This window comes from Labrus bergylta, chromosome 7 (assembly GCF_963930695.1).
Source record: "Labrus bergylta chromosome 7, fLabBer1.1, whole genome shotgun sequence".
Classification (NCBI taxonomy): Eukaryota; Metazoa; Chordata; class Actinopteri; order Labriformes; family Labridae; genus Labrus; species Labrus bergylta.
The window spans coordinates 16028017-16048074 of NC_089201.1; the positions used below are offsets into that span (position 1 = coordinate 16028017).

The 20058-nt window shown below is 40.3% G+C and overlaps 1 protein-coding gene across 1 annotated transcript; it reads left to right on the plus strand.

The window, feature by feature from the left end:
- The first annotated feature begins 479 nt into the window (after nucleotides 1-479).
- tdg.1 (thymine DNA glycosylase, tandem duplicate 1) lies at nucleotides 480-20052 on the plus strand. Its single transcript, XM_020636541.3, has 20 exons — nucleotides 480-795; nucleotides 2449-2804; nucleotides 4058-4257; nucleotides 4473-4542; nucleotides 6283-6418; nucleotides 7151-7233; nucleotides 7346-7440; nucleotides 7527-7698; nucleotides 7884-7987; nucleotides 10637-10707; nucleotides 11363-11437; nucleotides 12415-12581; nucleotides 13011-13312; nucleotides 13395-13464; nucleotides 14850-14985; nucleotides 15931-16013; nucleotides 16114-16208; nucleotides 16637-16808; nucleotides 17883-18035; nucleotides 19273-20052. The coding sequence occupies exons 1-20, from the start codon at nucleotides 707-709 to the stop codon at nucleotides 19398-19400; spliced, it is 2757 nt and encodes a 918-aa protein (XP_020492197.2). The 5' UTR covers nucleotides 480-706; the 3' UTR covers nucleotides 19401-20052.
- Nucleotides 20053-20058: the final 6 nt, after the last annotated feature.

A 20058-nucleotide genomic window follows, 5' to 3' on the forward strand; every position in this document is an offset into this window, starting at 1 on the left:
ATAACTGGTGAACCGGAAGACTCTGGGACAATGATTCTCTCAGTATTCGCAATTTTTAGCCTTCTGCAGGCCACGTTTTTAATATGGAGTATTGCGCTTAATAAATATAATGTCTTTGTTTGCTACGTTCTTCTACTGCGTAAATTTGGGTTCATGCTCTCATACAGGAGCTGTCGCCACCTGGCGGTAACGTACATAAATTCATAAAGCGTGTTTTATATTATTTTAAATAAAAAAATAAAGCCGCTCAGGTTGATACTAATAGATTGTTGGTATTTATAGTGTAGATTGAGCATCCTGAATGATCGTTTAACGTCCGAAGTATGCAATATCACTCCCAACCAGGAGGGGCAGTAAGTCTCCATTGAAGCGTAGAAACACGAAATATTGAGCGTTTAAATGGTCTTTGTTTTGGGAGGATTCCGAGCCCTCCGTCTTCGTAATTGAAAACTAAAGAACAAAATGTATGACAGGTATGTTAGTTTCCTCGTATACCTTTTTGTTTCGTAGATGTAGAAGCCCCTTTCGATTTAAATACAGCTCTAGGTCTTCTTAATGTTGTTAGCTTACTGTCAGCTGGAGCTTCTACCTTCATGTAGCGGCGTTCATCCGTCTTCTTTGTGCCAACAATGTACCGTATGTGCTGCAACAACCAACACACAACTGGTATCCTTCATTTGTATTAATGCATTTGGCAACAGCATGAATGATCGTGTATTTAAATAAGTCAACAGTTGAGATGGAAGAAAACCAGTATACTTCATTGACGGCTCCTACGGATTATTTCCAGCAGTGGTGAGTTGGTGCTGGAGGTTTGCAGGTCATAAGAAACTTCTTATGTTATCTCCTTGACGTCCTCATTTTCATGCATGACATGGAGAAAATAGAAAAAAAAAGCATTTTACACATCACTCATATCTGTTTATAAATATAGGGATAGAATACGTGATAGTGCAACTTCAATAATTGAGGATAATAAGGTGTCAAAATGTGATTAAAATACTGCAGGACTGATGGCTTGTATTAGAAATACTCTAATTAAAAATGTAGATGAGTAAACATATTTTTAAAGGTGCATAATATGTAGTTTTGGTAGAGAAATGTGAAAGTTGGAGAAGTGTACAGATTCTGTTGTATATGTTTATAAGTCTATACACAAACTGTCCTCAGAGGAAAATGTGCTCCCTGTAACACAGTTTGAAGATAAAATGCTACACCAGATGTTATGGTGGGGGTCTGCAACAGTGAAATCCTAACTCTCTTGGTAGCTTTTAAGCTCCAAACACTGTTCTAGTGAACCATTGTTTCCTTTGAGTAAAGTTTATGTGTTTAGTTCAGAAAATATAGCATAGAATTGTTTCATTTCTCTAACTTTTCAATTTTCACGACCACATCTACATAGTGCACCTTTAATAACACACTGTTATTACAATTACAACGAGGATGCATGTTGTTACACATTTGAAAGAATACTTCTTACGAACAGAGTCAGAATCGATTTTTAATGCCAAGTACATTCACACATTCGAGGAGGAATTTGACTTGGTGTTTTGGTGCAAAACAATTAGTAAACAATAGAGCAAAAATAGTGAAAAAAAAGCTATAAAACAGCAGTGCTCCTGCTGTCAGAGAAGTTGAAGACAATATGACAAAAATCTAAAAATGTATATGATAGAATATAAAGAATAAAAAAAAATAAAGGTGCAATGTAGGAGTTGTACAGTTGTGCATGATTTACAATGCAAATGACTTCCAGGATAAATTTCCACACATATATGTGCAATATAAACCGAAAATACTGAAGTCCAGTGTGCGTTAATGTAACGCATAGAATCTGTCTTCGTCATCACATAATCGTAAAATAGATTAAGATGATGACGTGTTCCACTATAAAGCAGTTACTACATCATGACTTGATTCACGGGTCATACAACGCCTGCATAGACACTCTGCCTATCTGTAGATTACATCTATTGAAGGTGCTCTTCACTTGTAGTTGGCTTCATGTCCATCGCAGTCACAGTGTTTTTGCAAATCCTTTTTTTAGTGTTTGTATATCTTCATTCCATTCTTGTTTGCTTTGCCTGATGTTGCGACAAACCTGGACTTAGAATAATCTATTTATGTGTTCAAAGAGAGGGAGAGATCTCAGTTTTCATTCTAATCGGGTGTAATAAACAGAGCGAAACAATCAGAGAGCGTAACTTCTCATGCAGTGGATGAAATGCAAAGAATACAAACGTGTTTGTCAGCGCATGTATGTCTGTAAGTATTGTGCTTTGTAAGTTTGCTTCACCCACTTCTCTACGCACCCCATTGAATGCCAGCATACTCTTTCTTTTCCCGCTGTGTCTGGCTCCTCTTTCATTTTTTTGAGCACCTTCCTTTCCACGCCTCTCTTTTAAATTCTCCTTCCTCCCCCGTGCATCTCTTTTTTTTTCCTCCCAGGTACCAGTCCAGCCAGCAGCACCCTGAGGCCCAGTATGGGATGCCCTATCACAACATGGGCTATTACACAGAAGGTCCCAACGATGAGCTTGTCATGGCCGAGCTGTCTGTCCACCGAGAGCCGCAGATTATCTCTCACCAGGAACCTGTTTATCAGAACTGCCACCCCCCGGCCTCAAATCACTACCAGGAGTCAGCCTACCAGCAGAACGTCAGGGACCAGCAGCACCAGCAGCAGCAGCAGTATCCTTCACAGCAGCATCCTGCACAGCTTCAACACCCTCAGCATCAACAAACAGCCCAGCAGCAGGCACCAAATGTTCAGCACCAACCTCAGCCTGCTGCTCCCTCTCAAGGTATGGGAGAGAGTATCGTCAAACTTGTTGTGTTTACTACTGCATCTTGTTCAGGTTTGGTTTTAATGTCAGAAGTCACTGGTCAAGACATATGCATTTATGCGGAGATGTCAGAGTGAAGGGGCTTCACACAGGGACCGCTCCTGAGCTGTTTGGGGTTAGGTGCCTCGCTCAAAGGCCCCTAGACAGTACTCGGCTTTCTCACCAGCAACCAGACCAATTTACATACTTTGGACCATATAGCGTCCGTCCAGTACCGACAGACTGAACTACTGCCGGGTTCTGTTTCAGCAGAACAGACACACATGGCTACAGAACATTGGTGTTCATTTTCTTTAATTCTTCACACACACACACACTATGAAACAACATAAACAATCCTTTATCACTTGCCCGGTGATTTCAGAAATCATTCAGTTCCCCTTTTTCCATAAGTTTGACACAAAATGCTGCTCCAGCGAGGAGTACAGCCTACTGCTCAGGCTCGGTGTGTGTGTCTCTTCTGTCCAGCTCCAGCGTGCTACTGCAGAGATTGAAAAAGGAGAGCAATCAGCCAACTGATATCACCTGCGCCAGTTAACGCTGGCACTGCTCCCCTAAGCCACTCTCACACGTCTCTCTCCTACAGATGAGCTTTACCAACACCCCACTACCACAGACACACAGCTAAAGACTGGCTTTATAACGATTTCACATGCAAGAATCCCACAGTCACATCCTCATGCCAACATTTGACCAACCAGAATAGAGCTCTTAAAACATGGACTATCGTACACACCTTTGTAGTCCTAGCTACTCACAGATTAGTTAATGTTGATTTTGGGGCTACTTCAGGGTCATCTAGCACGATGACTAAATAAGGAGAGAAGAGTGCAGGAATAAAACATGTGTAAGGGAGACCTTTTTTGAGAAACACTACTTTTGCTATTTGGACACATTTTGGGATTCAGAGGAGACAACATGCAGAAAGAAATGAGCTCTGTAATGTAATGTACAGTACAGCAGCTGATGTGGTCATTTCATCTTCATTTATTGCACTTTCTATTGTCATCACAATATGGAATCATCTTTTTGCACGTTGCACATTTTCCTTTTATTGTAAAGGCCTAACTGTTCACCTCTCGTTCCATAATCTACATCTTTGTCTGTGAAATCTTTCTCTAATTACCCAACTAGACCCTGGTTCAACAGGATTTTTTGTCTCTTTATCAGAGATTGTCACACCTCAACATGTTCTGTCCTCTCTGTCCTAGTTGTGACGCCTGTGAAAAAGAAGAGAGGCCGGCCTCCGAAGCACCAGTCGGAGGACGGAAAAATCAAGGAGGAGGACGATGAGGTCGAAGCCGCCAAAAAAGCCAAGAGGGCCCTCAACCGCTTTAACGGCATGTCTGTGGCTGAGGTTATGGCCAAGACGCTGCCGGACGTCATTACCTACAATCTGGACATTCTGATAGTGAGTCATTAATAATTTGTATATTCAAATATTTGAATAATTGGAAGTGGAAGTTTCTGGGTTTTTTTTTTTTTTTTTTTTTTTTTTGTGCCAGTTCTACAATAAAAACGTAAAAAGATTAACACACAGTCAGTCTTTGTGTCAATGTTGTGTGGTTTCAGACCCACACAAAGAAATGTCTGTTGCCATGGTAACACCTTCATGTTTCTCCTCAGATCGGAATTAACCCAGGACTATTGTCAGCCTACAAAGGACACCATTACCCAAACCCAGGAAACCATTTCTGTACGTGGAAATTCAATTTCATCACTGCACCAGCTTTCACTTGTAACTCACGCTACTCTGTTGGTGCCCTCTGTACCAACACTTGTTATTCTGATCAGAAATGTGGTAATAATAATGCATTAAACTGTTATAGCGCTTTTACAAATTCTCAAAGATGCTTAACAAAGAAAAACGACAAAACTAAACAGTGAAAACAAAAGAGGGAGAAATATGTAAAGGAAGGAGGATGAGAATAGAGTTTGTTAGAGGTTGTAGGTGACGTTGAAGAGGTGAGTTTTTAGGGATGTCTTGAAGGAAGTTAGTGAGGGGGGGGAGTGTGTAAGAAGACGATAGTGGAGTTTTGGATCGCCTATATTGTAGTTTGTTATGAAACCGTGCAAATATACTTAAGTTAAATGCCATATTAATGTATTGATGCAGCCATACAAATGATGTCTTGGGTTTGAAAAAATACCCTTCTGTTTATTAATGATGCATCTTTAATGTTTCACTGCAACAAGCAGACAACAGCATGCATGGCATGTGTGACACTGCGGGTCATTGGAGAGGTCAAAATATTCCAGCAACATTTGTAGTTTGAAGATAAACTGTATTAACCAATTAGGCCGACGCGTTTCTGCTTGTGGCCATCATCAGGGTCATCGAGAAACAGATTGCAAACATCATTTAAATAGGGTAGGTACGAAATTGAAAAAAAGGTTAAAAAAAAAAACTGGGTCAGTAAAAGGGGAATCTGTGAGGATGGGGAAAACGTCTCGAGGTATCATCATTTGAGGTCTTTCCCAGACATGTTTAAAATTGAGAGATTGTTAAAGTGAAGGTGGTCAATGATTTCACAAGCTCTTATATTTAGCTTGTTTCTGACAGTTTCTAAATAGAAGTGAGCAGATGGTTCCTTTCTCCTCTATAAGTATTTAATTATTTACTGATTTGTTATGTTTTATGCACCATTTACTGTTACGCCGTGGAGGCAGCCCAAAAACAAACAAAAAAAAAATGTACTGGTGCTGTCATTTCCTTTAACTTAACCTGAGTAGGTCCTGTGCAATAATTACATCATTTACTGCTTGCCAACACCTTTAGCTTTCTTGTCATGTTCACCATAAGGTAGCTAAATTATGCCTTAGAATAATCTCTGACATTGTCCGACAATATGTGGCTTCGCATGGACCAATTAAAATAGGCGAAATAATGTCGAAGAGGTCACAAAGGGGTGACGGGGGTGTGTTGAGCTCAAAGCGACAAACCATGTCTGATGTTCTTCCAATTTTGTTACATGAATCCTTTTATGTACACTTTTCCCTACTATGAGCAAAATCCAGACAAAATGATATCCCTCTGCATCCACATAGGAAAAATAGAACATCAAAATGTAATCCAAAATCATGCTAACACTTTGACAGGCATGTGCAGTCAGACGCTATATGAGCTCATTCACACACCTGCCTCTGATTACCTGGAGCTTTGGCTTCATGCACAGCAAGCCAAGGCTCCACCAGGTACTCAGTTTCTGAACTACACACCGTGTTACCTTGCGTCTCATTAAAGGTGTTAAACAAAGGCAAAAATTAAAAATCCCATTTTGGCTCCACCACCAATGCAGTCTTTACATTCAAGCCTAGTAACTGAAAAATGTCCTTCACATCAGTATTCAGGACTGGCTCTAGTAATCAGAGGTGTATTTGTGTTTCTGGGTAGCTTCTGGGCTATAAATAATTTAATCTCTTCGCCTCTTTCCAGGGAAATGTCTGTTTCTCTCTGGTTTCACTGACGTGCAGCTGAACTACATGCACGACCAGAACCTACCGGAGAACTACAGCATCGGCTTCACCAACATGGTGGAGAGGACCACACCTGGCAGCAAGGACCTCTCTAGGTGAAAACTAAAAAACACACCAATTAGTTTAATTTACAGACATGCAGTTTCAATTTAAAACTGTTTTTTTTACTTTAAAAGTGAGTAATTTTAGCAGAATTATTCAGAGTTAAAGGTCACATATTATACTCTTAACAAGTTTACAAAACAGACAAAACATGTGTGTGAAGTTTCTTGTTCTAAATCCACTCTGATACTGTATTTGATCATGTCTATAAACCCCTCTATTTCAGCCCTGCTCAGAACAGGCTGTTTCTGTATCTGTACCTTTAAATGTAAATGAGCAGTGTCTGACCACGCCCCCTCTGTGGAAGGTGCTTGGGTGTACTCGGGCTTTCTCGCTCCATGTCCTATTGTTTACGGTGAGAAGGCAGACTCAGAGGGCAGAACAAACACCTAGCTGTGGGAGTGTCACCCACCTGGGGGAGGGGTTACTGCCCTTTGTGATGTCATTAAGGGAAAATCTCCAAATGGCCTGTTTGAGCACACATTTTCTGAAAAGTGGAGCAGGACAAAAGACAGAGAGGATGGACTTTTCTCATCATTGGGGGGTTTGTTGACAGACTAGGGACACATATTAGAGTTAGACAAACAGAAGTGGTTTCTGCATAATATGTGACCTTTAAAGCAATAGGAAATTAAGATTTAGGTGCGCAAACTTCTTAAATCACCATAGTTTGATGTGTCCTTTGAGAAGCTCATGGATCATATGTTTCTGTTTTTCTGTCCTAGTAAGGAGATTCGCGAAGGAGGAAAACAATTACTGGAAAAGCTGCAGAAATACAAGCCATTAATAGCAGCATTTAATGGAAAAGGTAACAAAACAACAACTCATTAACCCCTTTACGTCATTCTTTAGATGTAGCTTTTTTACCTCGAAGCATTGGATTAGTTTAACAGTTTATTATTTTTTGTTTATCTTGTCAGGTATTTATGAAATCTTCTGCAAGGAAACATTCGGTGTGAAGGCAAAGAATCTTGAGTTTGGTCTGCAGCCCTACAAAATCCCAGAAACGGAGACAGTACGTTCACAACCGTCCTATATATCTTTAAAAATATGTTAAACAGCACATATAACAATCCTCATGGCATATTTTCCATCACCTAGGTGTGCTACTTGATGCCGTCTTCGAGTCCCCGTTGCGCACAGTTTCCTCGTGCACAGGATAAAGTCCATTTCTACATCAAGCTGAAGGAGCTGCGAGACCAAATGAAGGGCATCGCTCCGAGCATTGAGGTTAAAGAGACGCAGTACTCGTTCGATCTGCAGCTGGCAAAAGGTAAACAGAGCAGTTCATAAGTGAAATATCAGCTTACTCTGCAGTTTGTTTTGTGGCTTGCTTAGATATAAACATAAAACAGTCTTTTTTTTGTCTTTCTAATACAAACACCAGGAATGTTTAAGTCAATTTCATGATCGTATTTAGTTTTAACTGAAGATCTTACTGTTGTGTTCGTCCTGCAGAGGATGCCAAGAGGATGGCAATCAAAGAGGAGCAGGTGGATCCAGAGTATGAGAGCTGTGGTCGGCTGAACAACGATTCAAGTCAAAGCAGCAGCTCCATCAACTAGAAGAGTCGGAGGAGATGGGAAACAACAGGCCTGTCTGCTGAAAAGACAGGTAGGGCAGTTTCCATGTGGACATCTTTTAATCTCAATAGATGAAGATGAAATTTCACTACTTTTTATATTTCTAAACAAAACAAACAGCAGTTTCTAGGTGCATGATGTATAACAGTGGATAATGACCGCATTGGACGCTTTTAAGCAGATGTTAATTGACTTACAAATATCTGCTGTTTTACTCGTCATTTCAATGTATAGATGTGTCATATATTCTATAAATATGGCTGCCACTTGTTTGTAGGAAACTTTGTCACCTGTGCTGCTGCCTGTTTCGGCTCTTCAAAGAGATTTAAAATCGCAACAAGTTTTTCTCCTGGTTAAAAAAAGGTTAAATCAAAATAAAAAGAAGTACCCATTGCCCTGAATGAAACCTGTTTATTTGTTTCAACATGGTACCTTTAATTTTACACAGTTTGCAGTGAATTACATACAATATTTTGGTAGTCTTCTGACTACTCAAAGTGCTTTTACACCGCATGTCACACCTACACATTCACACACTGATGGCAGACATTGCTATGTAAAGTGACCATCAGAAGTAACTAATCCCATTCACATACATTCATACGCCATGGACGAAGCAGCAGGAACAATTTTGGTTAAGTGTCTTGCCCAAGAAAACTCCGGACATGTAGCTGCAGGAGCTGGGAATCAAACCCCCGACCTTCCGGTTGAGAGACGACCAACTCTACCAACTGTGCCACAGTCGTCTTTTAAATGGCTAAATGACTAATCCATAGTCTTCCCTAGCAGCACAGTTCATCTTGATATTTTCTTATCTTGCAGATATGGATGTAGCGGATGCCATGACATAAAACCCCTGCAGCTGGACATGTTGGCTCCACAGATATCAGCTGTACTCGTAGCATGATGCATCAACGATGGTAGGCCCTCTGCTGACAACACAGAAAAAAAGAAGAGGAAATAAATAAGACATCACAATGTGACGCACAAGGGAGAAAGTCCCCACATCGGTTACATTTTCTAACTCTCAAACAGACTGTGCATGTTTTTGGTGTTATTTTCTATCACTATTTATTGCATTTTGTACTGTATGTGTGTCCAGTGACTTATTTTTGTATTTTTCAAAGAATAACATTTTATGATTTATCAGCTGTAAAAATGTAATTTTACTCTGGAATTTCTAATTTGTAATTACAGAGTCATTAAATCTCTTCTCAAACAGGATGTTGTTCTACTGTGTAAGTTTATTCATGTGGAGCTGTAATGGTCTGTACTTTTTTACACACAGAAAATGTAGTGATTAGTGTCTGGAGATTTTCAAAGCGCTATTACAAGTGAAGGAAAATCTGGTTATTTGATGTTTATCTCACTTCTAGACTAGTGGTCTTTAATACAGTGCTGCATAGTGTTACTAAGCGCATAGCTGCAGACTGAGGAAGAAGATTGGCCAGAACACTTGCTCAAATGCCACAAAAAGTTCTAATTCATCACAACGTTTCGACCAGAAACTACATCCCTGAAATATGTTGAAAGTCAAGTCAAGTATATTTCAAGATCAATAAAAAAATCACAGAGAAGATAAAAAAAATACATATAAAAAGAAATAGAGAAATATAACATTAAGCAAAAATAAGACATTAAAATACAGAATATATAAATAACCGCATAGTGATGTTGTCTGCTCTGCGTGCCTTTCAATGTTGTAGAGCCCCGAAGTCCCTGACTTTCAAGTGTCACCTTCCCGACGGACACAGATTCACCTGCTGGTCTTGCCTAATTGAAATTAATTTAGGCTCACAGTTTGCTTTGTCTGTTTCGGGCACGGCCTTAAGGTGCCATGGAAACCCCACCCAGACGCGCTGTGAAATCCACCCGGAGTCATTACAGTCAAACATTATACCAGTTCATTATCCAGAATTGTGTTGGGTCTTGCAAAAACACTACTTCACATGATTGACGACTTTGAATTATAAGAATAAACCCATTACACCCCCTTCCCTTTATTAAACAATGTATATTAATTAAGATGAATTTTCTTTTTTTGTTGTTATAGTGTTATGTGCTCTGTTCTCTAAGAGCCTGATTCAACTGATACCATACAGTTTTGTACATTTTCTACTTAAAATCAAATAAAAAATAAAGGTTAACAAAGTTGACTCATATTCACCTCTAAAACTGAAGCCATCAGTGCAGCAATTAGACTTACAGTAAGCACATAGAAGCGTAGTGGAAAAAAATAAATAATACACTATTGAAAACTGCTCCAAAATGTAAACATTTACCCTTTAAATAGTGCGGCCTCAACAGCCAATAGAAACCCAGGACTACAGAGTTTAAAAGTCGAATGGGTCGTACCAATGCAGAAAAATGGGGGCGCCCGTTGTTTCTTTTTTCGTTTTAAATGACGAACGTGTTTTGTTAACATCAAATACATACATGTTAACTCCAGTAAATCTGTTAATACATTAATATATTTAAATATATACCGTTACATTTATTTTTAAATATTTTTAGTTAAATACGTGCGTCTTGTCTACACCTTACATTTGGTATCTTCCGGTGTCAAAGTTGACCGGCGGTGCTGTCATGTCTTTGTTGCCTCGGTAGCAGCTCCTATGTCGTGAATAGAGGAGCGGAATAGATGGGAAACAAATAGTTAACTGTACAGAAGATACTCATTTAAGCCGGTTCCACAACAGGTTCGAAAAAGTTTCTATATTCTTGTAAATTGTGTATAATTTATTTCAGCGAGGACTCTCGGTGGAAGCGAAATCATTCATCCATGCTAAGTTAGCTTAGCAACTAGCTGTGGGTTAGCATTAGCTGCACTTGTGGCACTGCTAAAGAACAGCTTTTAACGATCCCTATCATGTTACTGCCTGGACGACGAAACATCTCTAAATACTCTTGCTTTTACCTGCCAGCAGTGTATCGTAAACCTGTCCAAAAATGGCAAATTGAAAGCTGTTTTATCCAGTTTAGCTAGTTAGTTAGCACACCGTGATAGAAGCAGGGAGAAACACAGCAGATGAGGATGTGCAGTAGTCGCATCATGTTTACTCTTAATTTCTGCTGGTGTGACGTTATTTCTTAAAAAGAGAGTTATGCATAGTAGTGTTCAAACCATGTATTAACTCTTTACCACCATGTAAGTTATCTTTTGTTGTTATTGTTCATGTTATTGTTTTTATTTTGTTGCTAACTCCACAGTTTGCCAACAATGCCCTGGCACATGCGTTCACTTTCATACACTGCCAGACTCCAAATATGCAACAACAACAAAAATCAAATAAAAATGACGTGTACATCCTGTAGCTATGTTTCCTCAACCTGCATATTAATTTATTTATAAAGTCAAACCACCCATAAGATGGAGGAAAAGCTGAATGGATCATTCCCTGTTGTCTCTCCGGAGTATCTTCATCAGTGGTGAGTCTTCGTCCTCACCACAATGTGGCCAAGGGGGGAGTGAGATTAGAGCAGAAAATCCCTGAATGGCAAAGTGTGATGACAATGAAATGAAAGCATGTGTGCCCAGTTTCCCTTTTTACACTTTTTTTTTTAAATCATTGTGTTTGAAACACGTCATTTAGTTTGTGCAACGTGGGTGATGATTTCAATTGTGTATACTGTGATTTAATGCAGCAAGAAACAAAGAAAACAACCTTTTTGGTGCAATGTCTCCGACTCTGTCCCCTTAACATGGTGTGAGGCTTAACTATATTATTTGTTTCCTTTTTTGAATAATGTCTTTATTGATTTTGAACACAGCCAACATACAAGCTTTCACTCCTTACAGCGTGCTTTATTAACCAGTTTGTATAAAGCACATTAATATAACAAGTATATCTTTTAATGGTGCTTCTAATACACTAAAAACAAAAGGAAAGACATATATATATGTTGTGCATACACACACACACACACACACACACACAATATGTATATAAATGTATAAATATATTTATTTTTTGACAGAAAATGAGAAGATTCACCGCACACAAGAAGCCTGAATTATTTATTTTTATTAAGTTACATTCTCAAACAAACAACATGATTTCGGCCACATGGCTTCATCACGTGTTCTGTAACAAACCTTATGAAGCCATGTTAGTTACAAGTTTAGCATTATTGTAAACATACATTATGTATACAGATTAAGATATTTAGCGCTAATAAGTTCTTATGAAGAAACCCATAAATACATTTATTTAAACCTCAGCAGGAACTCATTAGTTGCATTAATTTATCAAACCAAATTGTTAATCCTCACTGTGTTTCATGTACAGATATTCAAACAATGAGACACATTGCTTTTATACAATACACTAGTCTAACTGTAGCACGTAAAGCTGCTATTTTTCTTGCTTTATGTGTTATCTTTTCACATTATTCCCTCACATCAGGGTTCAGTCTGCACAGCAGTTTCAAGCTCTCCAGAACCAATATTCAGGCTTCAACCCCAATCATCACTATCCTTACCCAGAGGGGGAGGCGGAGGAGGCAGCTGGGGCACACATGGCTAATCCAGAACCCATGATGGATCAGCAGGAGCTTGCCAACCTGGCTAAACGTATTACAATTCATATTCAATCAAATATATATTCACTGTTTATAGAGGTGCTTGTTTTGGGTCAGATCCCAGATTTCTTGTATAAATTGTTGACTTAGTTTGTCAACAACAGGTGTGCTGCACTTTATCCTTGAATTATAAGATCTGATAAATGTTGATGCTGTTAGCCTGAAGACTAGAAGGCACACTTTTGGGAAAAAAAGCTCTGAAATGTTTGAAATGTGTTGAAATAGTCTTGAGTCGTGTTGGGGTTTTCATGAAAGTTTGAGCAATCTCTATAAGGCACTCAAACATTTAATCAATTGGGGTAATAAAAAGTCATAGTAAGTTAAAGATGGAGTCTGTGAACAGTAAACTAAGTAAAGGGGAGCAGTGAAGGATCAGGCATTTCTACTACACTGAAATCCACTCTCTAAACTTCTCTTGTAGCCCCGGCCAAAAAAAGAGGCAGACCAGCTCAACCCAAGGAACCCAAGGCACCCAAACCACCAAAAGTCCCCAAGGCACCTAAGCCACCTAAGCCACCTAAAGACCCAAATGCACCTAAAGCCAAACCAGGTCCTAAACCCAAGAAGGCCGCTGATGCTCAGACCGACGGGAAACAAGAGAAGATAGATGAGAGCTTCAAGAAAGTGAGGAGGAAAGTCGACCGCTTTAAGGGGATGTCAGAGGAGGAAGTCATGAAAAAGACTCTGCCTGACCTGCTAGATTACAACCTGGACTATGTCATTGTAAGGATCCTTGTTCAACTGTTTGCCATCAGGAGTTCATTTTAGTTTGTATGCTTCAAAAACATGCCCTTTTTTTTGACAGATTGGTATCAATCCAGGACTGATGGCAGCTTTCATAGGACGGTGGTTTCCAGGTCCTGGAAATCATTTCTGTAAGTTGTGTGACAAGAATGATTTTAATTTGTTTAAAGCTCTCCTGTGAGGAGTTTTTAACTGGTTAAAAAAAGGCTGAAATTCAAATTGATGAATATTTGTGACCTAAAAGGCAAACAGGACCAGCGTAAGATTGGTTACTTCAACATTTCAGTTTTTAATGATTTTGAATTTATATATTTGTTTGGACCTTTTTGCCTTTATTAGACCGGACAGCCGTAGAGAGACAGTAAATATTGGAAGGAAAGGGAGTTGTTGACGACATGCAGCAAAGGGCTGAGTTTGGATTTGAACCCACGGCTGCAGCAACAATAACTATAGCCTCTGCACGTGGGGCGTGCGACATAACCCCTAGGCTATCGGCGCCCCTATATTACAATTTAGAATGTGTGTAACTCCTGTCACGGGGCGTGTGTCAGACAAGATGATGTACAGCAGAAACAGCCTTTTTACTGTCCCTTTTTCTTCACATTTTCCACGGCCCAAAAAAACTTAATGGGAGTGATGCAATTGTGAAAAGAGAGACGTTTTTTGTTGGGGTCAGAAACTCTACCTAAGCATGTACTGGACATAAACATAAAAGAGATGTACAGCTTTGACCACAGGGAGCGCAAACATCAACACAAACCTAAAGATCCTGACAGGAGCGTTAATGTTAAAACTGTTTCCTGTGCTGGTCTGCAAGAGTTATCAGAGGACGGCAAATAGTTTGAGTCTCCAAAGGTTTTTAGAAATGTAGGGGTGTATGATCTTACTAGCATCAGATGGTTCGATTGAGGACCTTTTTTTGTGAAGTTACAGACTCAAACTAGCCCCTTGAAGGAGTTTATTCAAGAATATCAGGCTTGTAAGTGAATCCTGGAAAAACTTTTAACAGGGTTCTGTGGATCCATTTGACAACACCTTGTGATGTGTTGGCCAATTTTTATGAGTTTTGAGGCACGCTGAAGCTGCCTTGACTTCAATTTACTTTGGACCAGAAAGAAAGAAGGATAAATAACTGTTCTAAAAGTGTCCTCACACCACTTGATGCATTTCTACCCTTCAATCATCCCGTGTGATAAATTTAGATTAAGACACATGTTGGGACACCTTTAACTTAGAACAGTACTTCTTCTTGGGGTTCAAATGGCCCAGTGGTTAGGTCCCCCTCCCATGTACTAAGGCTATAGACCTCCAAGTGGGCAGCCCGGGTTTGAGTCCGGCCTGTGGCTCCTGTCCCGCATGTCATTCACCGCTCTCTCTCCCTGGTTTCCTACTCTATCCACTGTCCTATCGTATAAAGGCAAAAAGATAAATAAATCATGCATTCATATCATTTATAAAATACTTGTTCTCTTGTTTCCAAAAGTGATGAATGACTGGGACACTTTTCATTTTTCAGGGAAGTGCCTGTTTCTGTCCGGATTTACGGAGGAGCAGCTAAACCACATGCATGACACCACCTTGCCCGTCAAGTACAAAATGGGCTTCACCAACATGGTTGAAAGGGCGACACCAGGAAGTAAAGACCTCTCAACGTAGGCCACTGAAACAAAAAACCCCTCATATTTAAATGTATCTGTGTCATTTCTCGTTTACGGTTTGATTTAATGACTAATCGTTAGCGGAGTTTCCACACATGCACAAAACTCCTGAACATTTCAAAAGCTTTCGAGTAAGCTGTACGAACCCAAACAACCAAATGTTTCACCCAGGCTTTACCTGGACCTTTTCCTGCAAGCTGGTCAAATTTACATGTGAAGTCCGGTGGAGCTGATGCCCACGTTCAGAGTCCCCACGTGTGCCAAGTCTGATCTGATTGGTCGGCCTGTCGGCTCTGCCGTAATTGGTCAGTCGCTCAGCACGGTTCTCGGAAATGTCACGCCCCTTTTACCATATTGGGAATGCAGCCACTTTGGCTCCGAAGGGAGCAAAAACATTAGCACCTTAGCACTACTGTGCTACCGCAGGCTACGGCATATCGTGGGTGTGCAACATGAGCTGCAGGGCTTGCCACATCGAGCCAATGGGCTTAGATCAGTGATATCACACTAACGAGACGTCACACTGGCAATTTTTTTTCGAGAGGGGCTAGAACCGAGCGTTACGTGCAGCTAATGCTACAGCTAACAGGAGGAGGTAGGAGAAAACGCGTTTCCGCGGACACTAAAGAGCATATAAAACCAGAAAAAGCAAAATATGACCCCTTTAAAGTCATGTCTCAATGCCTCCTTAGATCCCCTCCCCTTCACCCCCAAATCCAACAGAAAAACTTCCCCCTTTGAGGGACATTTGTGATTAAATCACAGATCTTCAGGAGTGCATGTGTGAAAACAGCTCATGTTTGATGTCCCTGGAGCCAGAGAAGTTTTCTGGATGAGCTTACAGGAACCATGACAGATTTCTATTAGCTTGAAATTGTGGGAATTGATTTTTTTTAACACTGTAAAGTGACAGTGTTCCTTTGTTTTTCATCCAAACAGTAAGGAGTTTCGTGAAGGAGGCAAAATCCTCACAGAGAAACTAAAGAAATTCAAGCCTCTCATTGCTGTCTTCAATGGAAAATGTAAGCGCTCTTCCAATACTTTACATCACATTTACACAAAATGATTCCTCAAATTCAATTGAAGTCATGTTGTTTTTCTGTTTTCTCTCTCCTCCACAAGGCATCTATGAAATGTTCTGCAGAGAGCTGTTTGGTAAGAAACCAACAAAGCTTGAATTTGGTCTGCAGCCGCACAAGATCCCCGACTGTGATGTGGTAAGAATCATCTTTATGGACTAAATATTAACGCCTCAGTTTCCAGATCGGCCTCTGAAAATTAATTGATTTTCTACATTTGTGGCCGAGTAGTCTTATCTGATCGGATAATTTAATGGATCACAAAGTTATTTTATATCAGACGTAATCAGTTTCAGCTCTGACTAAAGGCTGTTGTGCATTCATATCAATTCTGTTGGCATCAAAAATATTTGTAAATTAAAAACAAAAGTGAAAATCATAACTGCCGGAACCTTGAATCACACCACAGCCATCCTCTCAGCTGTAGATATTTCCTGTGAAGAGTTAATGTGGTCAGGCTAGAGTCAGATGTAGACTCTCTCTCTTCCCACAATTCCCTGTTTTCCTCCCTCTCTTCAGCTGTCTTAGATATAATTCTCACGTTCATTTCTCTGTCTCCTCCACAGGCGCTGTACCTGATGCCCTCCTCCAGCGCTCGGTGTGCTCAGTTCCCTCGTGCTCAGGACAAAGTCCACTTCTACATCAAACTGAGGGAGCTCAGAGATAAGCTGAAGGGCGAGCAAAGAAGTGCAGAGATCCAGGAGGTCGAGTACTCGTTCAACCTGCAGCTGGCTAAAGGTAAGGGATAATTCACCCATTGAAACATGAATCTGTATTGACGTTCGGTCATATATGTAGTAGAAATGTGAAATAAATTTTGAAGTTGGTGCCTTCTTGGCCCGAGAAAAGGCAGAAAGTGTCTTTTTGGCTCGTGGATGAAAAACACCAAATCCCAGAATGCACAGCACCGCAGCTCACTCCCACTAAGGTCCTTGATTTCAGAATCAGAATCAGAAATACTTTAATTTCTACTTTAATACTTTAATCCCAGAGGGAAATTCGATCGTTACAGTTTCTCCAAAATATAGCAGTAGAAATAAAGTAATATAAACATTTACAGACATATTTACTTCAACACATGAGGCCGTTTCCTTAACTGAGTCCGAGATTTCCTACCAGAATTGATCTTGGAAATTCCTGGCAGAAAACAGACTCTGTCTGTGTCCATAGGAAAACAGTGAGAGCTGCGACACTACCAGTCTGCCCCAGCTCCTCGTCAGCAATATAGCAATAAAGCCGCGAGACGGTTGCTGCCGACAGGCTGATCTTGTGTTGCAGCGGCCCCGGCAGCCGGCAAAACAAGACCGGCCTGTTGCCGCTATATTTATATTTTTTCGCCATTATCAGCTTTCTCCATAGAGCCTGTTAGCAAAGCTTCCAAGCAATATGGCGGACGTTAAGTTTCGATTCTGGGAGTGAGTTCCCACCCACTGATCTGTGATTGGTCTGTAGCTTCAGAGGTTGAAAATATGAGGAACTAGCGTTGTAGTTTCACACCGCTAACCGCAACAGCTTCCAGTGATGCAATATGACGATATTTGCGTCACTGGAAGCTCCTTTTCAGACTTAGAAATACAGAACTTTCCAGTCTCAGGGGGAAATGAGGGCGGGATGCACGACCTTTCAAAAATACTACCAGTTTACTAATGATACAATGCTTAATGCAAATGGTTGAAGTATCCCTTTAAGAGTGGTATGATCAATGACTCCATATTCTGTGTTTCAGCCGATATTAGAATAATGCCCGTAGACTACTCTCTGTGTCCTGGTCGGCTAATGTTTAACACTTACTTATTGTATTTCCATCAACAGAGGACGCCAAGAGGATGGCGATAAAGGAGGAGACGTATGATCCCGGTTATGAAGACGCCTACGGGGGAGCGTATGCAGAGAAAGGTGCTGAAGGGGCACCAGCTCCAGGACAGACCAACGGGCACTGTACATTCTCATCTGGAGAAAACAGAGGTAACATGCTCGGAATGTAATCAACTCTTCACATTTTATTAACTCTTTCAGGTTGTTTTAATTATCAAAGTGCGGCATGAAGCTGTATGTCCGAACATTTTACTTATCTGTTTAGATAGGTAACAAGTTCTTTTTCAGCCTTGAGTGGAATTATCATTGTGTTTAAATGAACTTGTGTAATGAGGTTAAAGCCCGCTCTGTGCTGTTTACTGATTTCCCAAATATCACGTCTATAAAGCCCTGAAATCATGTCTGGTAGAGGATTCAAAACTGATATCCCCAGCTTGATGTCTTTAGGAGAAGCCTTGGACCAGCTCCACAACTTTATCAGACAGATTTAAAAGGCCGTCGAGATTCTTTTGTTGTGTAAAGATGCCTTTTGGGGGCGCTGGTTTAGCTCATATTTCCTGTCTCTTTCAAGCTGTCCTATCTGATAAAGGCATAAAAAGTCCCAGAAATAATCTTAAAAAACATAGATGCCATTTTTATTTCAAGTCTTTTCTCTTTATTCTGTGCACTCAATCAATCAATCTTTAGTTGTATAGCGCCAATTCATAACAAATGTTACCTCGAGACACTTAAAAAAGCCAGTAAAAGACCTTACTCTTGGGGTGCCGGTAGTGTAACGGTTAGTGCAAACGCACCGTGTACAGAGGCCATATTCTCGGGTTCGAATCCCACCTGTGGCTCCTTTCCTACTTGTAATTCCCCACTCTCTCTCTGTCCCTGATTTTCAACTCTCTGTCTCGGCAATAAAGGCACAAAAATCCAAAATAAATCTTTAAAAAAAAAAAATACCTTACTCTTTTTTATTTAATATTACAGAGCAGCAGGCCGTCCCCACCAACTGTCCCAGGAACCCTCTGTAGCCAATGTTAGCTGTGCAAACTATATCAAACTTCACAGTTTCATTCATAAAATGTTTTCCCTCTGAGACTTTTTCTACACCTTATCTTTAACAACTTAGTCAAACTGCCCATCTCCACACTTCTTGTTTCTGTTCAGATTTTTTTTCTCCCCCTCAATCTAAAAGGAATTTACAAGATATTAAACATTTGAAGAAAGGATGGATACTTAAATAAAAGTTCAGCAAGGCAGCCGACACTCAGAGGTTGATCACCCGTGTCCTCCTCAGCTCTACAATTTGCAATAATGTGTCAGCTAAATTCATCAGATTCAACATGAGAGCTCAGCTGTGCACAGGGCTTCATGAAATCTATTTGTTGTCTGTGTGCAGAAGGAGCACAGGAGGCGAGCACATCACAATTAGCAGAGGGTCAGCTCCCAGACGGACAGTGGATGACCCAGTCCTTTGCAGACCAGATCCCAGACATCAGCGGAGGACAAAAGGAGGCCGGTGTATGAGGAAGAAGACTGCGCTGACAAGCAGTGACCTGTCAGGTTTTAGGCTTTTTTCCTTTTTCGTTAGTGTAGACGGACTTCTTAGAGATTTTGCAGAATCTTCTTTCTGCACTTTTTATTTGTTTTATGGTCTCGTGAACATGTATGATCACCTTGACGGCAGTCTTTGTTAAAAAAAAAAATCAGGGACTTGACAATGACGATGCTGGACTGTCCTCGGAGGTCATGTATTTAAACCTTTGTACTGTAACATACTGCACTGTGATGCAGTAAGTGTAAACATTCATGCCTACTGCTGCGACAGTAGATACAACCACAGATGGTTATTTTAAACGCTCACACAGGTCCAAGTGAGCCTCGACGATCCTCTGTGTGAAGGGAGGGTTTAGCATTAATCCGTTGATATTTTCTTTTTATGGTGCTATGAACTGGCCACAATGCAACGACGTGATCACTGGATGAAAACCGGACTCATCATGCATGTCAAGAGAAATCTCTGGCAAACCTTTTTAAAATGTTACAAAACTCTTAACAGGTTTTATTTGACTTTTTATTTTATCACTCTAGGAAGTTTAGGATAATGTTTTGTATGTTTTAAAATGTCATTCTTAAGGAATTTTATGAAAATAATGTCCATTAAAATACCCTGATGATGTTTTTC